This window comes from Bacillus rossius, chromosome 3, assembly GCF_032445375.1.
Source record: "Bacillus rossius redtenbacheri isolate Brsri chromosome 3, Brsri_v3, whole genome shotgun sequence".
Taxonomy (NCBI): Eukaryota; Metazoa; Arthropoda; class Insecta; order Phasmatodea; family Bacillidae; genus Bacillus; species Bacillus rossius.
The window spans coordinates 69,576,763-69,602,115 of record NC_086332.1 but is presented as its reverse complement, the minus strand read 5'-3'; the positions used below and the strand labels follow the sequence as shown (position 1 = coordinate 69,602,115).

The window sequence follows — 25,353 nt, the reverse complement described above, 5'->3', positions numbered from 1 at the left end:
TTAATTATAGAGCAGCATTTGTTTTATTATATTCAACAAACATTTGAATTTTATTTGGTTAATTTCAATATAAGTTTAAATATGAAGCGTTAATATTTTTGTAAGGAATGTCTAGCGTTAATATTTTTGTAAGTAATGTCTTACGTAAATGTTTCCTCGTGTATATTCTATCATTCGAAACTAATCGGAGCACAGTGTGGCTCTCTGTTTGGTCACAGCATGAGAAAGAGTAGTGAAAGAAATTAATTTGTAGGCATTAGAGACTTCAAAGCCTAAATATGAACGATACGAACGTAACACGAAGGTCAGAGTGTTTTTTTATATATATGTTGTTCACCAAAGGAACAGTAAAAATGAGCCAAAATTCAGATTTACATAGTTTTAGTACTATTTCAATCGTTTTTCACGTAATTGTAATGGTCTAACTGGGACCCTTCTCGTTGAATTGACGTCACTTGCTGGAGCGGGAATTTGCCAATGTCGTCCTTGGAATGCTGTTAGCGGGTCTCAATTTTCAACGGGTTTCACTGGTGAGTGGATCCAATAACACACACTAGCGCTGATGGGCCCTGGTGCGAGTCGCCGAGCGGCCCTTTGAGCGAGTTTGCTGGACCTGGCTCTGAGAACAATGCAGATGTGGAGGTTGGGCAGCGTCAGTGGAATTGAACAGTTCTACATCTGTAACCAAATAACGTGACGCACGTGTCTTATTAACCCCTACAATACATTCAACATCGTTATCGTGGGTTACAATTTACAGCCCTAATGAGGTCAATAGTTATTAAATTTAAAATTACGTATAAGAAGCTATAATAATTTTGTTACAAAAAATTTAACTCTTCTAAAGTTATTTATTATTCTAGCCAGTAAATATCGAATGGGTGAGCCCAATTCGCCCGCGCCAGCTGAGACTGCGGACAAACAGCGCATCTACACTGCTTCCCGGGAAGCATGAGTGGTCTGGAGCAGGCGCAGAACTCGCTGTACTGCTCAGATGAATATTCTCTGGAAAATGATCTGTGACTCCAGTCGCAACATTCAACGTTTATGAAAAGAGGTCAAGAATGTAGGTGATCTAAGACTGAAGTGGGCTCCGAGCTAATGTGCCCACAAAGTTAAGACGTACCCAAGACTTTTCGTTCAGCCATCACGACCTCAGGTGGGTACTGGAAGTAGTAATCGACAAACGTGGTATGAAAATATCAAATAATATTTACTAAGTTGTAAATAGCATTCATTATAAGGATTGGTAGAAGCAATTTTTATTTTACTGTCACAGATAATTTACCAGAGTACATTTTAATAAAATATTTTTGCAGTAGCCTCTTCTATTTTAGTGGGAATGAAGAATGACGTGTGTTGGGGGCCAGAACATAAAAAAAATAATAATTAATGTGCTCAACCTCTTGTCAACATTGAGGTGAATTGACACGTTGAAGGGGGGGGAGGAGATAAGAATGGATAATTGATAGAATGAATTGGAAGGGAGTACCCCGATCAAATCTCCGTAACACGGAAAACGTACGTCACGTTCCTACCGTTTTGCGTGTTTCGAACCCGGATCGCTTTGGTAGGAGGCGAGTGCTCTCACCACGTTCTACACGGACTCTTGAAGAGGAACACAAGTAAAAAAAAAAAAAAAAAAAAAAAGCGACTGATGCTCCCCGCGAAATCGTCTTACGTCGTCCCAATTACTAATGGGTGGGTGTTTTGCACCGGAACAGAGTCACGTGTCAACGCCTCCGCTAGGTTCAGCGAACAAGGTGGGCCGGCCCACGCGACGAGTATCCAGAGAGCGCGTGAGGCCATTACCGTGACCCTTGAAGGGGGGGGGGGGGAGGGCGTTTTTAGACTTCTCCGTCTCCGTCTCCGTGGAAACTGTTCGCAGAAGCTCGCGGGAGGCCAAGTTCTCGGAAAACTGCCGGCTGCGCGTGGAGACCCAAGCTCCTATTATTGACTCAGGGCACGCCCATGAAGACCTAAAGCTGGGAGCACAATTAAAAAAAAAAGAGAAAATAATGGTAACAGCGCATAGAACTGTGTTGAGCATGGAAAAGAGATCGTGCGCGTAAGAAGGGAAATGAATGTATTTTATTTCTGCTATGGACGCGTGGCGCAACAGCCAATGAGAGAAGAGTATGATGTCATTCTAGTGGGACTTGAGAAATGTTTATCTTTATCAATAAAAATGAGGCAAAAAATTGTTGATTTATTATTATTAAATATTACCTAATGTTAATTAATATTTATTAATACTTAAATAATATTTAAAAGTAATAAAATATTATAATAAATATTAAATATTAATAATCAAATATTAGTTAATGATTTTAATTATAAAAATCACTAGTAAATAATATAAATTAAAAAAATATATTGGAGTTAGAATGGTTAACTAAATATTTTACATAACTCAAATGAATTTGTATGTTGAATAACGTTGTTCACTAAAGGTTTGTCAGATGTCACAGTATTATTTGGTAGTTAATATTGTTATATGCTAACTCTACCAACAGATGTCAGATGCATCGCGGAATTTCGTTGGCTGAAATTAACAGTAAAATTTGAATTGTAAACTGATTTTGCACAGGTAGTGCGCACAGTCGTGTGGTTGGCCTGATACGCACTCGATTATGGTTTTTAATTTGTGTACACAGCTTTCTCCTGGACATAGAATATGAAGGAGAAGAGGGTTAACAACATAAAGGGAAACGAAAGATAGAAACGATGGAAGGAAGAAAATCTAAAGGAAGAATTGAAATTCAAGATTAGATTAGCATGATCTATATTAAGAATACTGAGAATGAAGGAAAGATAAACGAACACGCAAGATGAAAATAAGACCCTGAAAGCCTTTACAAAGCCCTAACTAAGCGGATCCTGGACATGGATTTCAACTGTCAGGACAAGATTTCAAGGGGTAACGGGGAGGGGCTGAATTTAAATATTCAGCACGGATCGTGTATTTTAGGTGCATTTAAATGTGAACACACAAGAAAAAAATTATATAAGGATACATTTAATTAATGCACTTCTCAATAACAAATACTTATAGACGTGCAAACAACACTTTATAAGCTTCAATAAGAATTACAAATCTTGCACGCGTGTGTATGCGCGCGGGACAACAGAATAGGGGCGCAGAAATCCCTAATAACAAGTACAAATTACACTTACCTACACATTACGGATTAACAAAGATGCTTCACTTAATTATTACCATACGGTAATATGGAATGCATTTAAATATAGCAACACTGAAATAATAAAAAATTTAAACTAACCGTGAAAGGGTATCATATCCCGTTAAGTTAATGTAGTAATCCCCATAAATATACATTGATGTGCAAGCAGTACGACAGAAAATCAAGCCATATCACGCTCAATTGAATAGGACTAGGCTCATAACTATGCTGACAAATAAACGGTAAACGTCAATATTGATACCATACTTAATAGATAACGTAGGAACGGTTACAAATAAATAATAAGCGTACAATGGCTTATTAAATCCAAAAGGGAATAATACTAAGACTAGAACAATTGCAAACGAGTCGACTTCGCGGGGCAGAATAGTCAAAATAATGAATTTACAAAAAGAAACGTTTACATCCCACGCACACAACATTATATCCAGACGTAATTTTTGAGGTGGCGGCTGAAAGAGAATTTAGAAAAGACAAAATAAATTTAAAGTTCGCAAACTACATTATGAGTAGGGCCACCGCCTAAATCCCAGAAATAACTTGAACTTATATTATTTTCCCCCGGAGATCGCTCCCTCGGCCTATCAACGAAGTGCCCTAAATGGAAGACAAAATTTAATGAGCCCTTCAAAATTTTTTTTTTTTTTCCTAACCTAACTAAAAACTAAGTGTGTTTGGGAGGGGTCCGGGTTAAGGAGGGACCTAAGTGCGTCTCAGGCCGAAGCCTATCACGCCTTAGTCATGCTGGAAATAGCCATGCAGGGAGAGGGTCACATGCATCGTGTGCTAGGAGGGGATTGGCCAGCCATGGCAGCGATTGTTGCCATGACTAACTCCCCTCACTCTTATCTCTAGTCTAAGCTACTAGTTAAGTTGGGCCCAGGTAAAACCTGCATAGACACAGAGAAAACCCTGGGCACTTTCATGCGGGATGCAAGTTTGCATGCATTAGTGTAGGAGAATACAGGAGACAGAGGATGGTCTGGATGAAGAGTTGGCCAGAGTAGAAAGAGTCTACCATGCGGGGGTTGGGCACTTGGACTCGATGTCCGCCTTGATTTTTGATTTTGTCCAGGACTGGAATTCGCTGGCCAGGGACGCAGGGGCCCCTGGCGGTGAGGGTGACACTAACCACTCACATCCGCTCCAGACAGCAGCACCTATAACTAAAAGAGAGAAAATTAAACATCCTACAGACTAGACTATTTTTAGTAAATGCATGTTGCGCGGGCTAACATGCCTTAATGTGTGGTGTAACGCATGTGTGGGCATTAAATGTTTTATTTACGTTAAGTATCCGCGAGCTGTGACATGGGCTTTACTCCGGAGAAACTATAGCTTCAGGTCGCCTGTCGCCTGTCAATGGCTGTCGGCACTTAGAGAAATTAGTTCGTCCGTCATTGCTTAACCCATTATCACAGCATCTACGCATCCAGAGCTACGAATAATTAATTTAAACAGTGTATCCGCGAGTTGGCGCTTCAGGAATCACTCAGGAAGAGGGCACAGCTCATATCGCCTGTCGCCAGTAAGGGCAGTCGGTCGGTTAGAGAAACTACCCAATTCCTTCATCGCGAGCCCTTTAGCCCCAACTTCTACGCTTTAATTATCTACGAAGTTGTGTGCGTGTAGTATTAACTGTGATGTGTTACTAAGCATAACTAAAACTAGTTTTTATATATATATATATATATTTTTTAACATATATTATGCAACACAATATATATATATTGCAACATAATATAGGCTAATATTTTATACTTACATCTATTCACTAGTTATAGTGAAAGAACTGTCAGCGTATGGGTTTAAGGCGAATGGTGAAGGAGCATTCGTATTTAATTTTTATTAAGTGATGTTTTATATGCAGCCTGTTTGGTTATTTAGTATTTATAAATTAAATAATAAGTGTTACTCGCGTAGGAATTTTTTCCGTGCAGACAGGGCTGGGTTCCGTGCGCGTGAGCCTGTGCGCGACGTGATTGGCCAGCGGGCCTGCCAATCACAGAGCAGCTAGGGCGGCCTGTGCGCCAGGATTGAGATAGGCATTTTGTATTTGTGATAAAATTCCGGGTCGCGATCTCCGAGAGAGGAAATATACATATTTGCGCTCAGGTGACTTTTATCATAGAATTTCTGTGCAGTCCTGACATAATAGTCTTTCAAGAGTTCGAGTTTAAGCTCCCTGTGCATAGCTCTGACGGGGCAGTACACAGTAGTGATGGGCAGAACGGATCTTTTGACCGAATCGGTTCTTTTGGATCAGTGCCGTGAAATGATTCGTTCAGAACGATTCGTTCATCTCGGTCAATTCGTTCTTTTCTGTGTATGGGATCTGGCTCTTTTATCAGGTGTCGTAACTCGTTCATCCTTTAGAGTATTACGTACGTGTTTTTGTATTTGAATTTGAACATTGCTTTCCGTAACCAGTGAATCACAGTTGCGTATATGAAACAAGATTATTTATATTTTATTACTTTTTAAGTTACAAATATTAATATATAGGCTATTTACACTCTAGTGACAGTAAAGTGTTTACATGTAGACCAACACATTTAGAGAAAAAAGACAAAAATTTAATACTACTACTACTGCGATTCAGTATGAAGAGAAACAAATGAAGTACATTAATTAACCCAAAAATGGTAAATGTGAACATTTGTAGTTACTTTCCCTGTTATTTTTTAATTCATACTGTTTTTTTTTTAGTTTTTTATTTCCAAATTTGTGTATGTGAATGTGAAAAAGCAATTTTAAACCACTACTTAACAGTTGACATTTTCAGGTATAGATACTTTTCATGTTACCCTATTTTATTTGATCAGTTATCGTTTGCTCTTGTGAACATGCACACGCTGTGATTACTAATTCTTCAGACTCCTGACGTCATGAATCATTTCACGAACGAATCAGACCGGGCGCGTGGCCGGTTCTCTCATCTCGTTCTCTCGTTCTCTCGTTCTCTCCGCGTTTTCGTTCTTCCGAATCTTTCAAGGTACCGGCTCTCAAAGAGCCGGTTCTTTACATCGTGAACGAATAGCAAGATTTCGTTCTCTCAAAGATTCGTTCTTTTTGAACGAATCGTTAACGAACGACCCATCACTAGTACACAGGCGCATCTGTCGCGATACGAATGCTCTTGTTCTGTATTCGCTGCAACTTTTTTAAATGGCTCTCAGCCGCAGTTGCCCACACTGGTGCTGCATATGTTATGATGGGCTTAATGAGCGCGTTATATATTATTAAGCCATTTTTAACAGAGCTCCCGAGTCGCCTTCAAAGAACAGAGCAACCTCTTATAAAGTCTCTGCGCGGACCACCGCGCATGCGCCAACCCCGGGAGGGGAGGCTAGAAGCAAAGCACATTACAACAGCGGGGAAGGGAAAAGGAAGGTGGGAGAGGCCGTTGATGCCCCGGCGCGCTGTTTGAAAGTAGCGGGACCTGACCGCTGCAACCCTTAAAGACAGAAGAAGGAATGGACGAAAGTAGAACATATAAATTACAGAATAATGATGAAGCATAAGCAATACTGAAGAAGGTGGAAATAGAGCATCGAAGTCGAAGACGAAGAAGAACATTTTAAATGGCAAAGACAAATACAGAAGCCAATAAACATGATGAAGACAACGGCTATAGTTCTGGAAAAGAAATTTCTTAAGAAATAATATAGGAATTAATATATTTAATAATTTAAACATAAAAAGCTGGAAACAATCTTCTTATACCCACATCAGGTTTTAGATATAGTAGCAAATATGAGATAAAAGCCCATTAAATTAGGATTATTATTTTGTGGTGCTGCCTGGAGTTCTAATTGTACGTTTTGCAATACACAAAACCCCGCGCTTTAATTTCAAGTTGGATTCAGACAATTTTATCGAATAAAATTATACTCCTTTCATTTCGCTTTCTGGGACTAATAAATTGAGAGTTTTGTTTAAGTATTTTCGCAAATCAGTACGCTCTTCTGTTAGTTTCAGCCGTGAGAATATTAAATTGTTTTATGATTTATACAATATTTTACCAAATTATAAGTTAAATATTTTTCTTTGGAAAAAAATAATTTGAACGACGAATTAGCATGAAGAATTTATTATTAATTTGAAATGTTTAGTTTCTTTGCTTAATTTAGTTCTTCTTAATTGGTGGTCCTAAAAAAACATATTATGGCTTTGACTTATGGAAATGAAATATAATTTATTTAATAAAAATTATATTGAGGCGTCTACACAAGTTAAACATAACATAAATATAATTTTAGAAAATTAAAGCTGTCTAACGCCATTTAAATACAAAAAAAAATTATCCTGGTGTGTCAAAGATAACTTTTGCTCTTCTTAACATTGTGTAATTGACTTCAGGCAATGATTACAGTTAAATATTGCACATTATTGTACATAAGACAAAGCCTGGCCAACACTTGTCCCATTTCACAAAGATTACTTTGTTTGTAGTCTGTAAAAAAGCACTTGAAAACTTATTTTATCAATTTAAGATTTTTTGCAGTACATATGCATCATTTAGTATTAAAATGGCGCGTGTCCGGGAGGTATACACACCCTGCAGATTTTGCGCTAAACTGGCTTCTGTCCATTAAAAAAAAAAAAGAAATGTTGATTTTTGATTCCACAAGAATTAATTGAATGAGACCGTAGCGTTTTCAACAAATCGGAATGCAAGTATTTCAATGTTTTATTGCATAATTCACGGTTAAGAAAAACACCGTGTAAAAATCGAAAAGCTAGGAGAGTATCTGGACCATAAAGGAAATAATCTAGGAATGGGTTTGTTCCATTTTTGCGATGTTAATAATTAAAGTGATAATGAGAAAGTCATTCCACCACACTTTCCTATCCAGATAGAAATCACTCCTTTTTTGTTAAGCTGGAGTTACAATGCCACGATGAACACGACATGACAAACTCGACATAACGTCATGCAGCGTTCCAGCACGACAGATTTAATAGCGCAAGGTCACAATACCATGACAACATTACCACGACAAATTCTTTTATAGCTGACGGGAAAAATTTCCAAGTAAAATGCGTTCATAAAATACAGTCTACCATAGAATGCGCTAAAAACTAGCGTAGAATAGGATATAACATTCTATGGCAGCCCATACGTTTTCTTTATTTAGCTGATTTCTGTAGTCCTTCAACACAATGTCATGCAAAATACCAGTACCCTGAACTTCATTAATTAAATTTCTCTGCTAAACTCGTCTTTTCTTAAATCAAATATTGACCTATGAACAAGAATTACATTAAACTTAAACAAAAATATATCCGTTTATATAAACATATGAAGGCACACTTCAAATGGGAAAGTTTATCCGTACGTAAAAAAAAATATATATTTTTTAATCATAAAGATTTACCAAGTAGGTAAATATTTTTTGAAGTTCAATTTTGTTTGTTTTCCTCGGCTTCCCGTCATACGGCATGACGCGACGAAATCTATACTAATATTATAAAGCTGAAGAGTTTGTTTGTTTGGTTGTTTGTTTGAACGCGAAAATCTCAGGAACCACTGGTCCGATTTGAAAAATTCTTTCAGTGTTGGATAGTACATTTATCGAGGAAGGCTATAGGCTATATTATATTGTCAATAACATTAGGGATCCTTACTAAAAGTCAAATTTAGAATCATATGCGTCGGTAGGGGTTAGATACAACATGCAGTACACGTTCGAAGTGTGTTTTGACAATGCCGCAGGCGCTAGAAGTTTATTTCCTATTGCCTATTAACATTGTTGCCACGCACTAGATGCCTTATCATTCTTAATTTTCCCATACAAGTAAAAAACACCCGTGTGATATTAACAACGGAGCAATCAGTACCCTCATATAGAATACATAGAGATAGTGTGAGGTATATATGTAGATATAAAGAGATAAATACAGATAGAGAGATACATAGATATATAGGACTATAGATGTAGATAGAGAAAAATATATATTTAGAGACATGGATAGATTTTTTGTATATGTGTAACTACTTCAAACATATTACAAAACAAAACTGAATGAGGCATTGCAATGCATGCCGAGCATTAGCTAGATAATGGAATCTTTTCAATATTAGTAATCCCTTATTTTTCAGTTTTTTTTTTCTATATTGCTTTATAGAGTCTAGATTACATACAGACCAGGTAAATAACTATAAACTGGCAGAACAACGTCTGTCGGGATCTGAAAGTGATAAAAATTATATTGCACACTTGACATTCAAATTAAGAAGACAATTACTAACTACATCTGATCTCTAAACAGTTCCCCCTTCACCCTGTGTTCAGCCCGGGCAACGCTGGGTACTGCAGCTAGTTAGAAATATAATCTATTTGTCGCGGGCCGTCGGGGCGCGTGTTTTGTCGTGTTGACGTCACGGTGACCTAGTGTTTTCATTTGCAGCCGAGCGTGTCGGACCTGTCCTGTGTACCCGTGGCTCCAGCTGTAGAATGGAGGTTAACATTATTTACTGGCAAATTCCTTGCAAGCTATTAAACAAACTTTTAGAAATGTTGTTTTAACAGCTACAGTTTGTTTTTATTAGTAATTGCTTAACCAGAGTTACTTCAACTTGAGAAAAGACATCCGATCCATCGAAAAGTACACTGAAAATAATTTCTGTACTTTTACAAAAGATTCCACTGGAAATTAGTTGACAAGAAAAACTGGTGCATAATTTTATCTTTTAATTGATGTATCTTTCAAGCAATTTTTTTAAGCCACGGAAAAGATAATAATGTATGAATTATCGGACTTTATTTTGATTTACTATAATTAATAACGTGCACAGTTAATACTAGAAAGCTATTCAGGGAACGGTTTTCAAATAACTTAAACTAATGGCGGTACTGGGACAAAACAAAGCATAAATGAAAGGGTAATTACTGTGAACACAATTTTGTAGTAATACAGTTGTTTTCATGTAAAAGTACAAATGTACAAATATCTGTAAATTTACGTGAATATTTCTGTTCCATGAACAAAACAAATCGGTACATGTGTACCTCCTCGAGCTGTGCTGCTCTGTGCGAGGAACCCACGAGCGCGCGTGAGGCACGCCGCAGCCTGTGTTTCGCAGATGCCTTCCGGCTGGGCACGCCGTGCGAGGAGGACATACAGTGCAGCGAGATGCTGGAGAACTCGGTGTGCGACGGCGCGCGGACCTGCTCCTGCCCGCAGCTGTACCACGCCGTGTCCGAGGACAGCTGGTGCTGGTTCAGCGTGCGTGAGTACAGCAGTCTCCTCCTCTACCGGTTCCCCTAACACGTACCCAACTATTCCCCTCGTGGGATCGGAATTTTAGTAATGCTCGAAATTTAAAAATTCCGTAATTCATCCAACAAGAATAATTCAAGTCAAAAACTTTGAATATTAAAATATTTTGAGTTGTATTTCCAGTTTAAACATTAACGCTTACAATAATCTTATATAAGCTCCGCAGTAAATGTGTTATATAAATGGTTTACCCATCTCTAGAAGGGAGTTTTCAATTAAAACCATTGAGTTTTAATTAACAATGAACACGCCTTCTAGAACCATCCTTTTTTAATGTATTTTGTTTGCGTACAACGGACCACGTATAGTGAAAATTAAATTCCTAGAAGCTGAAAGAAAATATAATTCTGAAATCTAAGTGAGAAAGTGATGCAAGCGAAAATTGCAAGAATACATCGACTGAAACACTATTTGCCTATTTATATTGTTGCCTTCAAGTTATTATCATTTAATAATGCCCTAGGTATAAAAAAAGATTATATTAATATACCTGTTGTATATTAATAGTATATCTATTATTGATACAGCACAGATTGTTTAGGTCTTGAGAGGCAAGTCAACCCCTCGACAAGTATGGTAAATTTGAATGCCTCATTTCGCTCATTTACGATACAATAATGGACATGCAAATAAACCAACACAAAAGAAATATTTTTATAAAGTGAGAATTGTAAACAGTTAAGCTTTTCTAATGGCAAACTGTAACCTAGCCTAATTAAACATTCGTGTAGTTATTAATGTTTTCAAATGAGAAATATTGAAACAGTTTAAGTAGGTTACAACCTAAATAAACAAACTTCTTCAATGTTCATACGACAGAAAAATATCATTAAATACACTGGATACATAACTAGGCACACGAAGATTGGGACAGTAGAACATGGCGACACACAAACAGTAGTATTCACTATCAAGTGGAGGATTCGAACAGTTAAACACTCTTGATAGTTGGACAATCGAACGGTGGTAGAATTGAAAAGTAAAATACTTGAACAGTAAGACTAAAAAAGAAAAACATCCGAATAACTGTACACTCTAAAAATTGAACACTTGTATATCTGGGCACTTTGACAGTTAGACACGAAAAAACATAGACACCAGAACAACTGGAAACTCTAACAGCTGGAAATTCCAAAAGCTGGACACTTGAACCGCTGGACACTCGAAAAGTTGGGCACTCTAACATGTGGACAATCAAACAGATAGACACCCGAATGAAATGACACTCTAACATATTTTCACTATAAGATCTGGACACTTTAAACAATTGGAAACTCGGACAGCAGTTGGGCTCTCGGACAGTTGGACACAAGAACAGGTTGTCCTTCTGACAGCAGCTAGGTTCTAGGACAGCTAGACAAACAAAAATGTGGACACTCAAACAGTGGGATTTTTTAACAGGTGGACATTCAAATTGTTGGATATACTAGAACTGTTGGACACTGGAACTGTGGAGCAATCAAACAGTTAGACAATGAAATAGATATACACCCGAACAAATGGACACTCTAAAAGTTGGACACACGAATAGTTTGACGCTCTAACAGTTGGTCACGCAAACAGTTGGTCACGCAAACAGTTGGTCAATGTTAACAATATATTACTCAAACAATTGGACACTCGAGCAGTGTGAGTTGTTTAACAGTTGGACATTCGATCAGTTGGAGACTAATAGTTGCAGACTAGAACAGTTCAACACTCGAGCAGTGGGAGACCAACAATTGGAGTCTCGAACTGTTGGTACTAGAAATAATGGAAACTCGAGCAGTGGGAATTTAACAGTTGGACACTCGATCAGTGGGAGTGTAACAGTAGGAGACTCGAACAGTTCGACACTCTAGGAGTGGGAGACGAACAGTTGGACACTCGACCAGTGGAAGATTAACAGTTGGAGACTCTAACAGTTGGACACTCGAGCAGTGGGAGACCAACAGTTGGAGACTCTAACAGTTTGACCCTCAAGCAGTGGGGGTTAAACATTTGGAGACTCGAAACAGTGAGTCCCCCGGGGGACGACGAGAACCATGCAGGCGTGTGTCGTGTGGACAGGACTGGGCGGCGCGTGCAGCAACTGGCGCGAGTGCGTGGTGGCGGCCAACAGGACGGGCGTGGCGACCTGCGGCTCGGCTGGCGTGTGCGAGTGCGGCTCCGGCCTGCGCCCCAGCGACGACCACAGCGACTGCAGTGAGTGCGAGGCCCCGTTCGCGCGGCATGTGCCTTCCTCTGACTTCTGCAACCCAGCAGTAGCTAGGTGTACAGCGTTCCAGTTGCTACCACCTGCGTCGAGCTACTTGGACATATAGTTACGGTTCAGGTGGAGCATGTGATGGTGACAGTTGCCAGGCAACGACCGGGCTTGTTAAAGTATGACGGGAATAAGATCATATCAGTTTCCTTATCTGGTCTTTTCAATGTGACGCAACTTTTTTGACTTCAATCCCTCTTTATTTATGCCACCCTCGCAGTTATTCTGATGGATGTAACTACTGCTTAAGCACCTGGGAGATGCACCTTTTACACTTGCTTGGGAGGTGGAGTAAGAACAGAAAGCACTAGTTGGTAGAGATTACAAATTCGAATACCGGGTATTCGTAATGTAGTATTTTGTTGTAAGTAATGCTCAGAAAATTGTTTTTGGTTTTGTTGAGAGTTAAGATACATTTATGATAATTATGATAAATATAAATTGTGAAAAATTAAGCCCAAAAGGACCTTGCAACACTATATCTTGCTCCGAACGGCTTGGATACTGACTTGGGGCTCATACATCGGATGAGTCACGCCGGTTCATGTTGGGACCGAACTCATGCACCTCATCATTTGAGCATTTGAGATTTTTTTTATGTAATGAGGATCTATTGTAAGATTCATTCTTAACTGTTTTTTATCTTCTAAAACAATTATTAAAAAACTTTTTGTATTTAAGTTATAAGTTAATACAATTACCACTTCTTTATTAAAAAAACCAAACGTAAGAAGTGTGCTTTTGAAGATAAGTTTGTTGTAAAATTTGTTTCATAATGGCAAGGGATTTGTGTCACGAAATCGATAAATATTTACACCTGCGCCTTACAAAATGTATCAGACGAACTCAGTACTCACCATTGTTTAATTATGATATTTTATCATTTCCACATTAGCATATTTTAAATTATAAACTTTTTTTTCAGTTTCCAGTGGGATGTCTTTCGTGAGACGTCCAACCTCTCTCACTTGGCTGGCAATCATCATCTACACGCTCCTTGCTCCAACTTAAATGTCGCTACAAGACAAGACAAAACCAGAAAATACAGGAACCAAGCCCCTTAAAATCCAAGAATGGGGCACTAGTCACAAAGCGCACGTGTTTTATTGGGGCTGATTGGGACTTCTCTAACTGCCCGAGTGATAAACTTTGTATTTACTTTGAAAAATGTCACAAATAATTCTTGAATATGTTACACCAGAAGCTTTATTTTTTATCGGTTGGTTTTATTACTACTTAGGTATATTTTTTTAATTAATGATGTATGTTGATGTGAAATGAAGTACTTAAGATTTTTGTATGTAATAACTCATTTCAGTTAGCTTAATTTAGATGCATTACAGTGCATTTTCTTATTTTAATAGGTCGTGAGTTGTAAATAACTAAAAAATAAGTTTTTTTCACCAACATATTTTGAAAAATTTTAAATTAATATAATGAATTAAGTGTAGAATATATATGTATCCAATGAATTATTTTAACAAAACTGGGTTTGTTTACAACCAAGTATCTTAAAAAGAGATCGAATGCCATGGTTTGAATTACGAACAAGGGAGAATATTAATTCGGTTAAATAAAGGGAATATAGTGAGTTCCGACCAACCAAAATCCTTGTTCGAAATAAGTTTGACCTGAGATCAAACTCACTGATGAAGAACAGAAGTTAATGTTCTAAAATTAACTTCTGTTCTTCATCAGTGAGTTACCGCGATAACTTAATAATTCAGAGTCGTGTTATGACAGCTTCAGTACCGATAGTCACTCCAACTTGCTATTTTATTGCTTCAACCATATTTAAAACAAAATACTGTTATTAAGTTATAAAATTCTATCTCTAGAACAGTATCTACAAAAAGTTAACAGGTTGGTAGTGTTTAAATAAAACACACGAATTTATTAATCATTGAAACCTGCAAGCATATGTGAAACTCATAATTCACAGTTATGTTAACAAATGTGACATTTACTTACCATTTTAATTAACAAATAACCCCCCAGAATAGCAAATTCTTGGTAGTGATGAAATAACCTGTCATAAGTTTAACATTTTATTCAACTTCTAAGATTATATCACCAGTAACCAATAATATTCTGTAGTATTATGTATATATATGCATACAGCTGTGTAATAACTTATTGTTATTACATAACTAGTTAATTATATATTAGAAGGAAAACGTCTGTATTAATTTTTATACTTAATTAAGTGTTTTTACAAATATTGTTATATGCCTGTTATATATTGTTTTGTACAAGAAAAAATAACTTAGAATTAAGTGTTGTCGCCTCACTTAAAAAGTAACAACTTGGTGAACATAATAATCTAGAAGAGGTTATATATCGTCTTATCAAAATCAGATGTCAGTTTTAAAAAACCAAAATTATATTAAGTATTCGTTTGGTTATCATTTTTACCAAATCGAAACCGAAAGAAATGTTAATTTTTTTAATTCGTACTTTTAGTGTTTAGAGATGGTCTTGGGAGGATTCTGATGCAGTGTCTCCGGAGGTATCATCTTATACTGCCTCACCTGCAATAAGTCGTTTAGTTACAAACTCAAGTGTTTATTATTATTTTAATATCGTACTTTTACAAACACCTAATTTGAAGAGTTAATAAAATGTTTTTTTACTCACGTTGTATTGTCGTCATATTTTTCTTAGTCATGCAGAGCACTTTTGAAATATTTGTTCGATTGACCACCTAACCTGTCTGTGCATGAAAGTACCTGCTTACTGTGTTGGATCGATGGGGGATCGTGTCCATACCAGCGCAGCGTCCGGATTCAAACACAAATATTTTCTCATCTTAAATTTAACTACATTTCTGTTGAGCCACATTAGGCGGGACTGGCGCGGCATCTGTAGTAAGGGGCAGTTTCTTTGTTCTTCACAGCGGAGTCAGATTTGGTACAGAAAATTCACGCTATTATTATCTTGAATCAATAAAACCTGCAAAAATTAAATTAATACGACATTTTGGGACGATCTTCAGCGTGTTCTTCTGCTGTCCTCCGGAGGCGTTATCTTGAACTGCTACACCGGAAATCAGTCATTTATTTCAAATAAACATAAAATTATATATATATTTTTTTGAAATCGTACCCCCACCAACATAAAATTTAATGAGGCAATGAAACTTATTTTTAGTAGAGGCCCGAAAATTTAGCGTATTCATGATGTGACATTCCTATGTATACTATATCCTTCCGTGCTTTCCTATTGATTGCGTTCTTATGCAATCACTCCCCTGCTTTAAAATGGGTTAATATGATTCGGTCTCTCTGTAGCTAGCTGATGGTTGACAGGCGCTTAGTCACAGAGGTGAGTGACGAAACAATTGTGATACAATAATCAAAGCAATGCTAAGGTGCATATATATTAGCAGTCTAACTGGTTCCTAAAATAATATGCGAAATTTTCGGGTATCTAATTTTTTTTTAGTATCGTGACTTTTCTTCAAATGAACAAAGCAATCAAGAAGCCAGATATGACATTGATAACGCCCCAGCTGTCTGTGTCGTATTGCTGCAGTAGTGACCATAATTGCATTTGGTTTCAACCAAAAACATTTTTTTACCATTTATTAACTTTCATTATTTTAGTATTCCTACTCTTAAACCGACCGGAAAAGAGACGTCATTTATAATTTGCACGCTGCATTAACTCACATTCAGGTGGTGGCTTTACATCCTGTATATTCTACTGAATGTCACAGATAAACGTAGATTACAGCAACTGCTAAACACAGAACAAGCCCGATGGCTTAGACTACAAAAGCATCAATTTTAATGCCACGAAAGTGCGCATTAAACTTTCAGTATTAGAGCTTTTATGTTGGGATTGTAGGGGAGTGGAATAAAGCTGTCGCTCGATTTCCCCCTCCCCCCTTTTTAGGAGAGGTATATAAACACTAATTCGCCATCTTAGACTCAATAGGTATTATATAATAGAAAATATTATATTTAATTAAAAACAATCTAGGTTACGTTTAATACAAAGGCAGTTCCAAGGAAAAAATAATTTTATATCAATTAACTACAAAAATATTTCCCCTTGTATTTAATTTGTAATAACAAATACAACTGGAATCATATTATCAATATACACTATCTTACATTCTAAGTAAAGCTATTTACAGGCGCTTTTTACTATAATGAAGAAACATTTTGAATAACAATCTATACAATATTTGGTACGGCCTGATAGCTGTTGAATACAAGATGACGTATTTCAATATCAACTCTCTCATTCTTAACCATTTTGTTTTGGAGTCCCTCATATGCAAAACTGCTCAGATTCAGTTAGATAATTGGGCGTAAACCAGATTACGAAGATATAATATTCTTTAATAACAGATAGTTAACATGATATTGTAAATGAAAATGTGGTGCAGGACTTAAATACTTCACACTCCTGCCATTTCGTGACAAGATTTATAACTACTTCTGGCAGCATTAGCACACAGAAAAGTGTTCAGAGATTATAGAGCAGGGTTCTAAGAACTATTATAGTTCTAAAACATACGTCCATAAAACTGACATATGACTCTTTTCTTGACTTAAGTATCCGAGTATGTTCCGTAGTGTCAGATGCAATGGAACAAACAGATTTGACGGGAAGATGGGGGGGGGGGGGGGGGGGGAGCACATTAACGAATTAAATTGGGAAGAGATCGCTAATTAACAATAGGTCACGTACCTGGGATGTTGTAAAAACAATCGGCCGTGGTCAATTGTTAGGAGCGATTCCAGCACTGGCCTGGAGAGATTTCGAGGAACATGGAACAACTAAATCAGGGTGTCTTGACTGGAGTTAGATAGAACCCATGTACTTTGTTATTCGGATACCGGTGTCTTATGGCTGCACCACCTTTCTCGAACATGTGAGATTTTGCTCGGGGTTTTTCCTTTACCCCCATTCATTCATTCATTCATTCATTCATTCATTCATTCATTCATTACTTCATTCCTTCAATCCTCCATCCAAAATCTATCGACCATCATTGTCTCTAACATTTACCGTGTCTTGTTTTGCTGCTGCATCGAAGATAGCTGCTCCGGTGAATACAGAAAGATTCTCGTATCTTGGCAACGAGGGTATTGTTTGGAACGTCTTTTTTGTTGCAACAAAGCGCTCAACTACGACCGCCGTCCCAGCTGACAGTCATGCTTGTCTCAAGGACCACTTCGAATTTCCGGGTCCAACAATCATTGCAGAACTGGTTGTGAACAAGAGTTCGATGATATTGTCTGTGTGCCAGCGTGGCCAACCTCAACGGTAGCCATTTTTTTTCCGGTATCGGCTACAACTGTCGGTAAAATTGCTTTAAATGAGACCTTATGTACACTAAAACAACACATTTAACTACGTGGCTATCACTCTGTCCTCCAAGCAAGTGCTTCCTCGTAAGTACATCTAAATTAAAGATATTTTCTGACAGTCATAACATTTTTAGAAGTAAAACTCTTCTTTCACTTCTCTGATTGCTAGTTTAACAATCGATAAAATGTTTTTGGTTAAAATATATATTAAATACATTTTATTTAGTTAAATAACACTATAATCGCATGAAAGATGCATCAGAAGTATCTTTATTGAATTTTTTTAAATATTTATAAATGCATAGTTATTTATTTAACTCTATAGCAAACTATGCTGTGGCCTACATAGTACTCGATGCAAGAACGTAAGTAGACAGGCAAAGAATTCTTAAATTATTTTTACGTATTATTTTCAATTTTGACTGCCAATAATGGCTTATTTTATGTAATGGTATATTTAACTCACAACACTTATCAGTCAAGCGTAATAAACCATAGTTACCGAGAAATTCGTGTCCATGTACCTTAATATATGGATATATAAAGAAAGTGAAACGTTTCTGGCACTCAAAAAAAATTATAAGCCAAAGTACCACAGAAGTGTTTTAATATTTATGACTGAGTCGTTCTGGTGACACACACAGTTGCATGCGTGGATCACGACACTCGAGTTCTCGAGCAAAGTTATTCCGGACGGCAGCGAATTTGGGGGTCGGCTCCCCATAAATTCACAGGGATTTATTCAGAAGCTGCAGGAGAGCGCACATCACGCACTGAATCTTCCAGCGAGGATGGCGCGCGATCCGGACTGGTTTTCGTGGTCTTTGGGGAAAGTGTGTGGTGGCCGGCAAAAAAAAAAAAAAAAAAAATCCCCCGCTTGACGAGGGGAGGCGAGCCGAGAGCTGAAGAGCCGCTGGAGTTGACACGTGAAGAATGGTTGGAGCGGACAGCCAAGAGCGTCTCATGTGTGTTCAGGGGAAAGTACCCACACCACCGTGTCGCCTCTCTGCGAACCACGAGATGAAGACTGTCCTTCTGTCCTTCTGACGAGGCAACCGGTCAAAGTGAAGGCAAAAGTACGAAGAAAATTTTTTTTCTGTAATTTTTACAAAAAATTACTTTTGGAAAACAGTTGCCAAGAAATAGTTTGTAACACTACAAGATATTGTGCCTTTGTACAAAACATGGCTATGGTAATCTTTGCATAGCCTGCATGAAATGCTGAGTATTTCTTACCAAAAAATGATTTTTTATCCAAGCATAATGGAAAAGATAATAAAATATTTAATAATTTGATTATATATTGTTTCTTATGCTTATTCATGTGCGTATTTAATACTGGAAAGCTATTCAGGGAACACAAAGCATAAATGCCCGGGTAAGAATCCGAACCCAGTATTACTGCGAACACTATTTTTACAGACACTTTTGTTTTCATGTAAATGTAAAGAATTTTAAATATTTTTAATTTTACGTTAATATTTATGATTTATTAAAAAACATTACAATCAATATGTGACTTTGGATGACTGAGTGACAGTTGAAATATGGCAAATTCTCATTCAAACTACACCGAAAAAAACCATTAGATATTCAAACGTGGAAATGAATGCAAACAAGAATGAAACGTAACAAAAATAAAACTGCGAAATATTAATTCATGGCAAACTTCTAAAACAATTTAAACAACAAAAAATGCATAGGTTACTTGGCTTGAAAGTTGTAGCCGCGCCGAAGTAGCAGCAGGAGACTACTACCCTGAAGATGACCTACTGCAATGCCGCCCGAAACGCAATGAATCTTTTCGTCTCCGACGTGGCTAGCAATTGAAGAAAACTCAGACAATGATCACGAAAGTCTACGATCCTTATTAACGGTAAATGCAGTTTTACAATTGTATAATTGCACTATCGACCACTATTAGGTATTGCACAAAATAATTATAAATCAACAGATACGCCAAATCAAGAAGTGGTAGGCTATGCGTCCTTCATGGACGAAACTCAGTCGCCATTCGCCTTTGCCGTTTATAAGGCAGATAATTTCAATAATCAAGTTGTGTATTTAATCTATAGAGTTAAAAAATAGCTATTTAATTACCGTGCTGTTCACAGTCCAGCAGTGGCATTAGATGAGTCACGGTCCTCAGCCTGAGCCCAGCTTCTTAACTTATCTCAACAGATAAGTGTTGTGTCTAGGCACACACTCCATCGCGGATGTGTTAGTCCACGAAGGTGCGAGTGTCGCGAATGAATCAAAGACATACAAAGACGATTCTTTGAAACGAACGTACGTTTGATAGTTCTGCGTAATGTCCTCTCTAATTGGTGTCTGCAAAAACGTCACGTTAGTTGTCACATACTTAAATGCATAGCTGGAATAAGAAATTAAAAGAACCCAAGCAAGCTGAGATAATAAATATAACTTTTTTTTTTTTATGAAACGGTAGTTGGAAGTTGGCAGTTGCACCTTCAAAATGTCTGTTTGACCCTTACCGCAAATACTTCCTTCTTTCACCGCTTCGCTTTTTTCGTGTATTTTCTATTACCAATAAATTTTGAAATAACAAACAGTTCAGTTGGCAAACCAACAACATTTAAGTGTTGGAAGTGTATACAATTTTAGTTTCGATTAGCTTAGCGACTATATTATTTAATTTTTTTTTTATTTTGCGCTTTTACGTGGGGACTGCTACCGTGGTGAAAATTACTGGCCAGCAACTTGAAAAGTTGGGAACGATATAATATGATTAAAAACACTCCATCATCTTCCTTGGAGCAGATGGATATATACTTAGAGAGCTCAAATGCGTGGGATTGAATTCACGTCGTTCTGATTGCGAGTGAAATAAGTAACTGCATATTCAAACACTTATTATTATTTTCATTGATTGCCAAACATCTTCTCTTCTTTACTCATTATTAGAATTTCAAAGTGTGTGTTTTGACAGTTTCAATTACATAAAATATTTTTAATTATTTATATTATACCCATGCCTTACCCGGGATTCCAACCCAGAACTCCTTACACAGAAAGCTGGCGTGCATCAAGTGTGCTCCGTAGCTCGGTGGTTTGGTTCGTAAAGTGGAGTTTATGCAAGTGTAATCAAGCGACATCAGACTAAAACTACGGCCATTTTAAGCCAACAGACTCTACGAAAAGTTGTTTCCTGTACTTTGAACTTTCATTACCATTATTGTTCCCGGAATGTTTTAATTTGCAAATCAAAATTTGTTAATTGCGCAAAGGTAAAAGTGGAGACACTTTTGGTTCTCCAAATAAATTCCCTTTCCAACTTTTTCTGCATAAAATACTTTTTTTTTTGCAGTATATATTTAAGTTCTTGAATTGTTATACAAGGTTAAATTTAATCATTTTGAAATAATTTTTAACATTAAATTAACATGATATTTGGGTCATTATGCATTTTATTACTTATAGGTACATGACAATTTTGGGGCTATCATCAACTATGAAGCTGTACTAATGTTTTAATTTGATTTTATTTCATATTAATAACCCCAGTCTGTTGAATGCCAAAGTCATATTTGGTAATACTTTAAGTTGCGCCATATTTTAATAAAATTATTTTCTGTGTTTCATGACATAAAACTACGTCAGCAGTGTTTTAAAAACAAGCATTCACTTAACTAAAACTTACCCATAAAATAATCAATTTAATATAATTTTACGAAATCTTCTGTGTCTCATGCATTTATTACCCTGAAAATTTATTTCAAAGAGTTCAGGCGAGCCACAAATAACTTACTTAGCACATATAAATCCTTTTGATAGGTAAAAAACATTTTTAAAACGAAAAATGAAGAAAAAAGTATTAATTTATTTAAAAACACAAATTTAAGTTCTATAAAAATTTCTTAGCTTCAATTATATTCATCGATGGAACAATTTTGGAAAAAAAAATTATTGGTCGCTCTCTTTTATTTACATTAGTGTGAGGGACTTTATTAGTTATAAAAAGTGGTTTGTAACTTCAACAGTAAATTCACAGAAACACATTTAGTGCAACCACTCTAATATATGCTTTTCACTTTTTGTTAGAAGTTATGTGTTACTACTGCTACCTTTCACAAGCCCAAACTGTTTTTGCTGTACCATTTAAAACCAGATGATAATATGGGCTTGTTGGTTTATAATCTAGACGAATAAATAAAATCTTAGTGTGTGACTGTTTTTTTTAGTTAAACACATAAAATATTTTTCGTGGCAGAAAATAAACAATCAAAATTAAATGTGATGTCAAAAAAGTATTGTCTCTCTGTACGAAATGATTTAACAAAATTACGTTTTATTATAGTGACGTGAAAGTTACCAAATTTAAAGATAGTAACCTCTATTTATATGGTTTTTATTCGATTGTGATAACTCGAACGGTTACAAAAGCGTAATGAGAATGAGATACGAAACATTGATTTCCTTAATGCATTACAACACGGAGATATAACTTCTTGTAACTTTGTACCACTGTTACTTTAAATTTAGTGTACGTATTAATAAATAATAGTAGTGAATCTTTTATATCAAATTGAAACCGTCTGATTTATTATGTCCACGCGAACGAAGAGGCAACCAGTAAGTATGTCTAGATTATCGAATTTCAAGCCAGAATTTTTCGGAATTTTATATTTTATTATTTTTTTCCTATTTTTAAATTACTTCAATTTATGCACTGAGATGAAATCAGCTATAAATGAGGATAATGAATTCATCTATTCCTTTTTCAGGCATTTTTATAAAGCCATGAGCGAAAACCACAGGAAATTCCAAAATCAGAATGGGTGGACTGACATCCGAACGTGGTACTTTAATAATATAAGTATTACATATTAACCATGACGAACATTGTTTCGTATTAGGATAAGATTTATACTGAAATCAGTCATGTTCCTAACGATTCATTGCTTTGACGTACTACAAGAAAGTTAAATTTCAGTTTTCTTCCAATTTACAAATGTTTTCTCCTGAACTTAGCGAATCACGCATTTTTATCGTGATAAATTACATTCAGTGCTGCCAAATAAATATCTGACAAGACCTACGAATATTTTTTCTTATCTCCACTTATAATCTAAACAAAAATCATTTAAAATTTAAAACATTTAACCATCTAGGTTATTAATTTTATTCACTATATTAAAGCTTTACATTCCTTTGCTTTATTATAAAATTAAAATATTGTAATAGTAAAAATTCTATTCACAAACTTTATAAAAAGTAAAAACTTAACCTTAATCCTATGTCAAGTGAGTAAAAAGTTGTAACAAAAGAAACAAAAATTCAGCTGAGTTTCCTTCTGAAAGATGCCAGGAAGACAGAACCAGGCGAATAAGATATTATCCACTATTAAGTAACGTATTTTTAATACAATTGTTGTTTGAGAGCTTTTACCGCACCTTCTCGTACTTAGCAATGTAGTTAGCTTTGTACCTATATTCATAACGCAATTGCTATTTCTAAAAAAAAATTAAGTATGTTAAGAGTAGGTTTCGAAAAAAAGGTACCTACGTCCCAGCATGACGAGAGAAAAGCAACATGTCCATCTATCTGTGGGGAGCATTAAGTAAGATTATACCGGTGACGTTGACAAGATCCGATTTGTACCAACAAGAAAGCATTAAGTGGTTTTTATGACCGCCATATATGTTAAAATAATTGGTCCGGTATTCACCTGACAATGCTGAAGCCTGCCTGGTTTCACTTTTCGCTAGCACGAGCTCCATCTGGACTCTCCCAAGATTTTTGGCCGTGGCCAGGGCCGTCGTGAAGGAGAAGGGAAAGGCATAGTTGGTTAGAAAATGAGGGGGAGGGGGAGGGTGTGGGGAAGATTTAATTTCCAAAGCCCGAATGTCAGAGAGACCCAGGTTAATTTTTTAAGAATTTGTTTTGATGCCTGATTTTACCATGAGAGTAGGACAATGAGTGATAGTGATATTGAGAGGGCAGTCCTATGGGCGAAGCGAGAGGGTTATAACCCGCCCTCCTCTCCCTCAAGCCCTGGCTTAAAATAATTGGAAATGCGAAAAAGCAAAAAAAAAAAGACTATATAAGACGTAAGACATTTCTGACTCACTCATTTAATTACATGTCTACACTGTCAAAATTGTGTGTCCTTTTTACGTAAGAAAATCCTTGGTATCTGAATTGACAACGATATCCCTTGTAAAACTGCAAGGCAATGCTTTGCAAAATTGCAAATGGTACAAAGTTATGCCTTGAAATTTTACAAGCGATATAGTTGGCAACTGAGTTTCCAAGTACTATCCTTGTAAAAATACGCCTCTTTTTTTACAGTGAATCACCCAACACCCTCCAGTCATACTCGTCCTTTACTCCTCTCCACCCCGCATAAAAAAGTAGTCCAACCAAAATTATAAGCTGGGTCCGTACCAAGGGGGGTTGGGACTGAGGAAAAGGTCGACTAAATCTTTGGCCTGGTCACTCAGTTCCTCCCGAACAGTGTTGCCACACGTACCTGAAATCGGGTACACGTACTATGTCTATACCTGATACCCTATAAAAGATACACTGGGATTACGCAAATGTGTCTGAATTTAAGAAACTGAAAAAAAAAAGAACAATATTCACTTACAATGGAAAACAAATAAGGGTGGAAAATAGTCATTTACCCTGCCCGCCGTGCCTTTTTGAAAATGGCTTCGGCTACGCACTATTGCTAAGGATCTCTGGAGAACCACAGGATCAAGTGGCCGATACTATCAAGTAAACAGCCATGTTTATATTACAGGTAATTTTTGGAATAATTTTACACTAACCTTTTACCTGAAAATTACTTTTTTTTCACATAGGTATTCCATGTTTACATTATTCTCTCACATTCTTTACCAGGGGAAGCATTTTAAAATCCTACGCATGAGCCTTAGCAGTAAAGCCTATATTAAATTTAAACTATACAGTTGAATATTGTCGCACTAATATGAGATCTAACAGAACAGTGCATATGATATCTGTATTAAAGAAGACAGCTGAGAACATGGAATGCAGAGGTGAGTGTACCCGGACTGTGTGTACCACCAGTGACGGATCCAGGATTTTGGTTTGGGAGGGGCTTGACCCAGCTGAGGCTAGGCTTTATCAAGGCAAACACTAAAACAATAGTGGACCCAGATGCTTTTGGGGGGGGGGGGGGGCTTCACGGCCGGCGACTCTAGTACGGTTGGCGGGCCTGCACGCAGGAGAGTAGAGAGCGATGGCGGACATGGAGGATGACGCGGCGCGGGTACCTGGAAGGCGGCGCTTATCTGCGACCAGA

At 36.9% G+C, this 25,353-nt stretch overlaps 1 protein-coding gene across 1 annotated transcript in view; it reads left to right on the top strand.

The window, feature by feature from the left end:
• LOC134531459 (multiple epidermal growth factor-like domains protein 10) overlaps window positions 1-15,374 on the top strand; it is a 40,371-nt gene extending 24,997 nt beyond the window's left edge. The window contains exons 6-8 of the mRNA XM_063367173.1: window positions 10,297-10,443; window positions 12,543-12,677; window positions 13,664-15,374. Coding sequence (XP_063223243.1) covers window positions 10,297-10,443; window positions 12,543-12,677; window positions 13,664-13,749 — 368 coding nt within the window. The 3' untranslated portion in view covers window positions 13,750-15,374. The remainder of the gene's footprint in view (window positions 1-10,296; window positions 10,444-12,542; window positions 12,678-13,663) is intronic.
• Window positions 15,375-25,353: the final 9,979 nt, after the last annotated feature.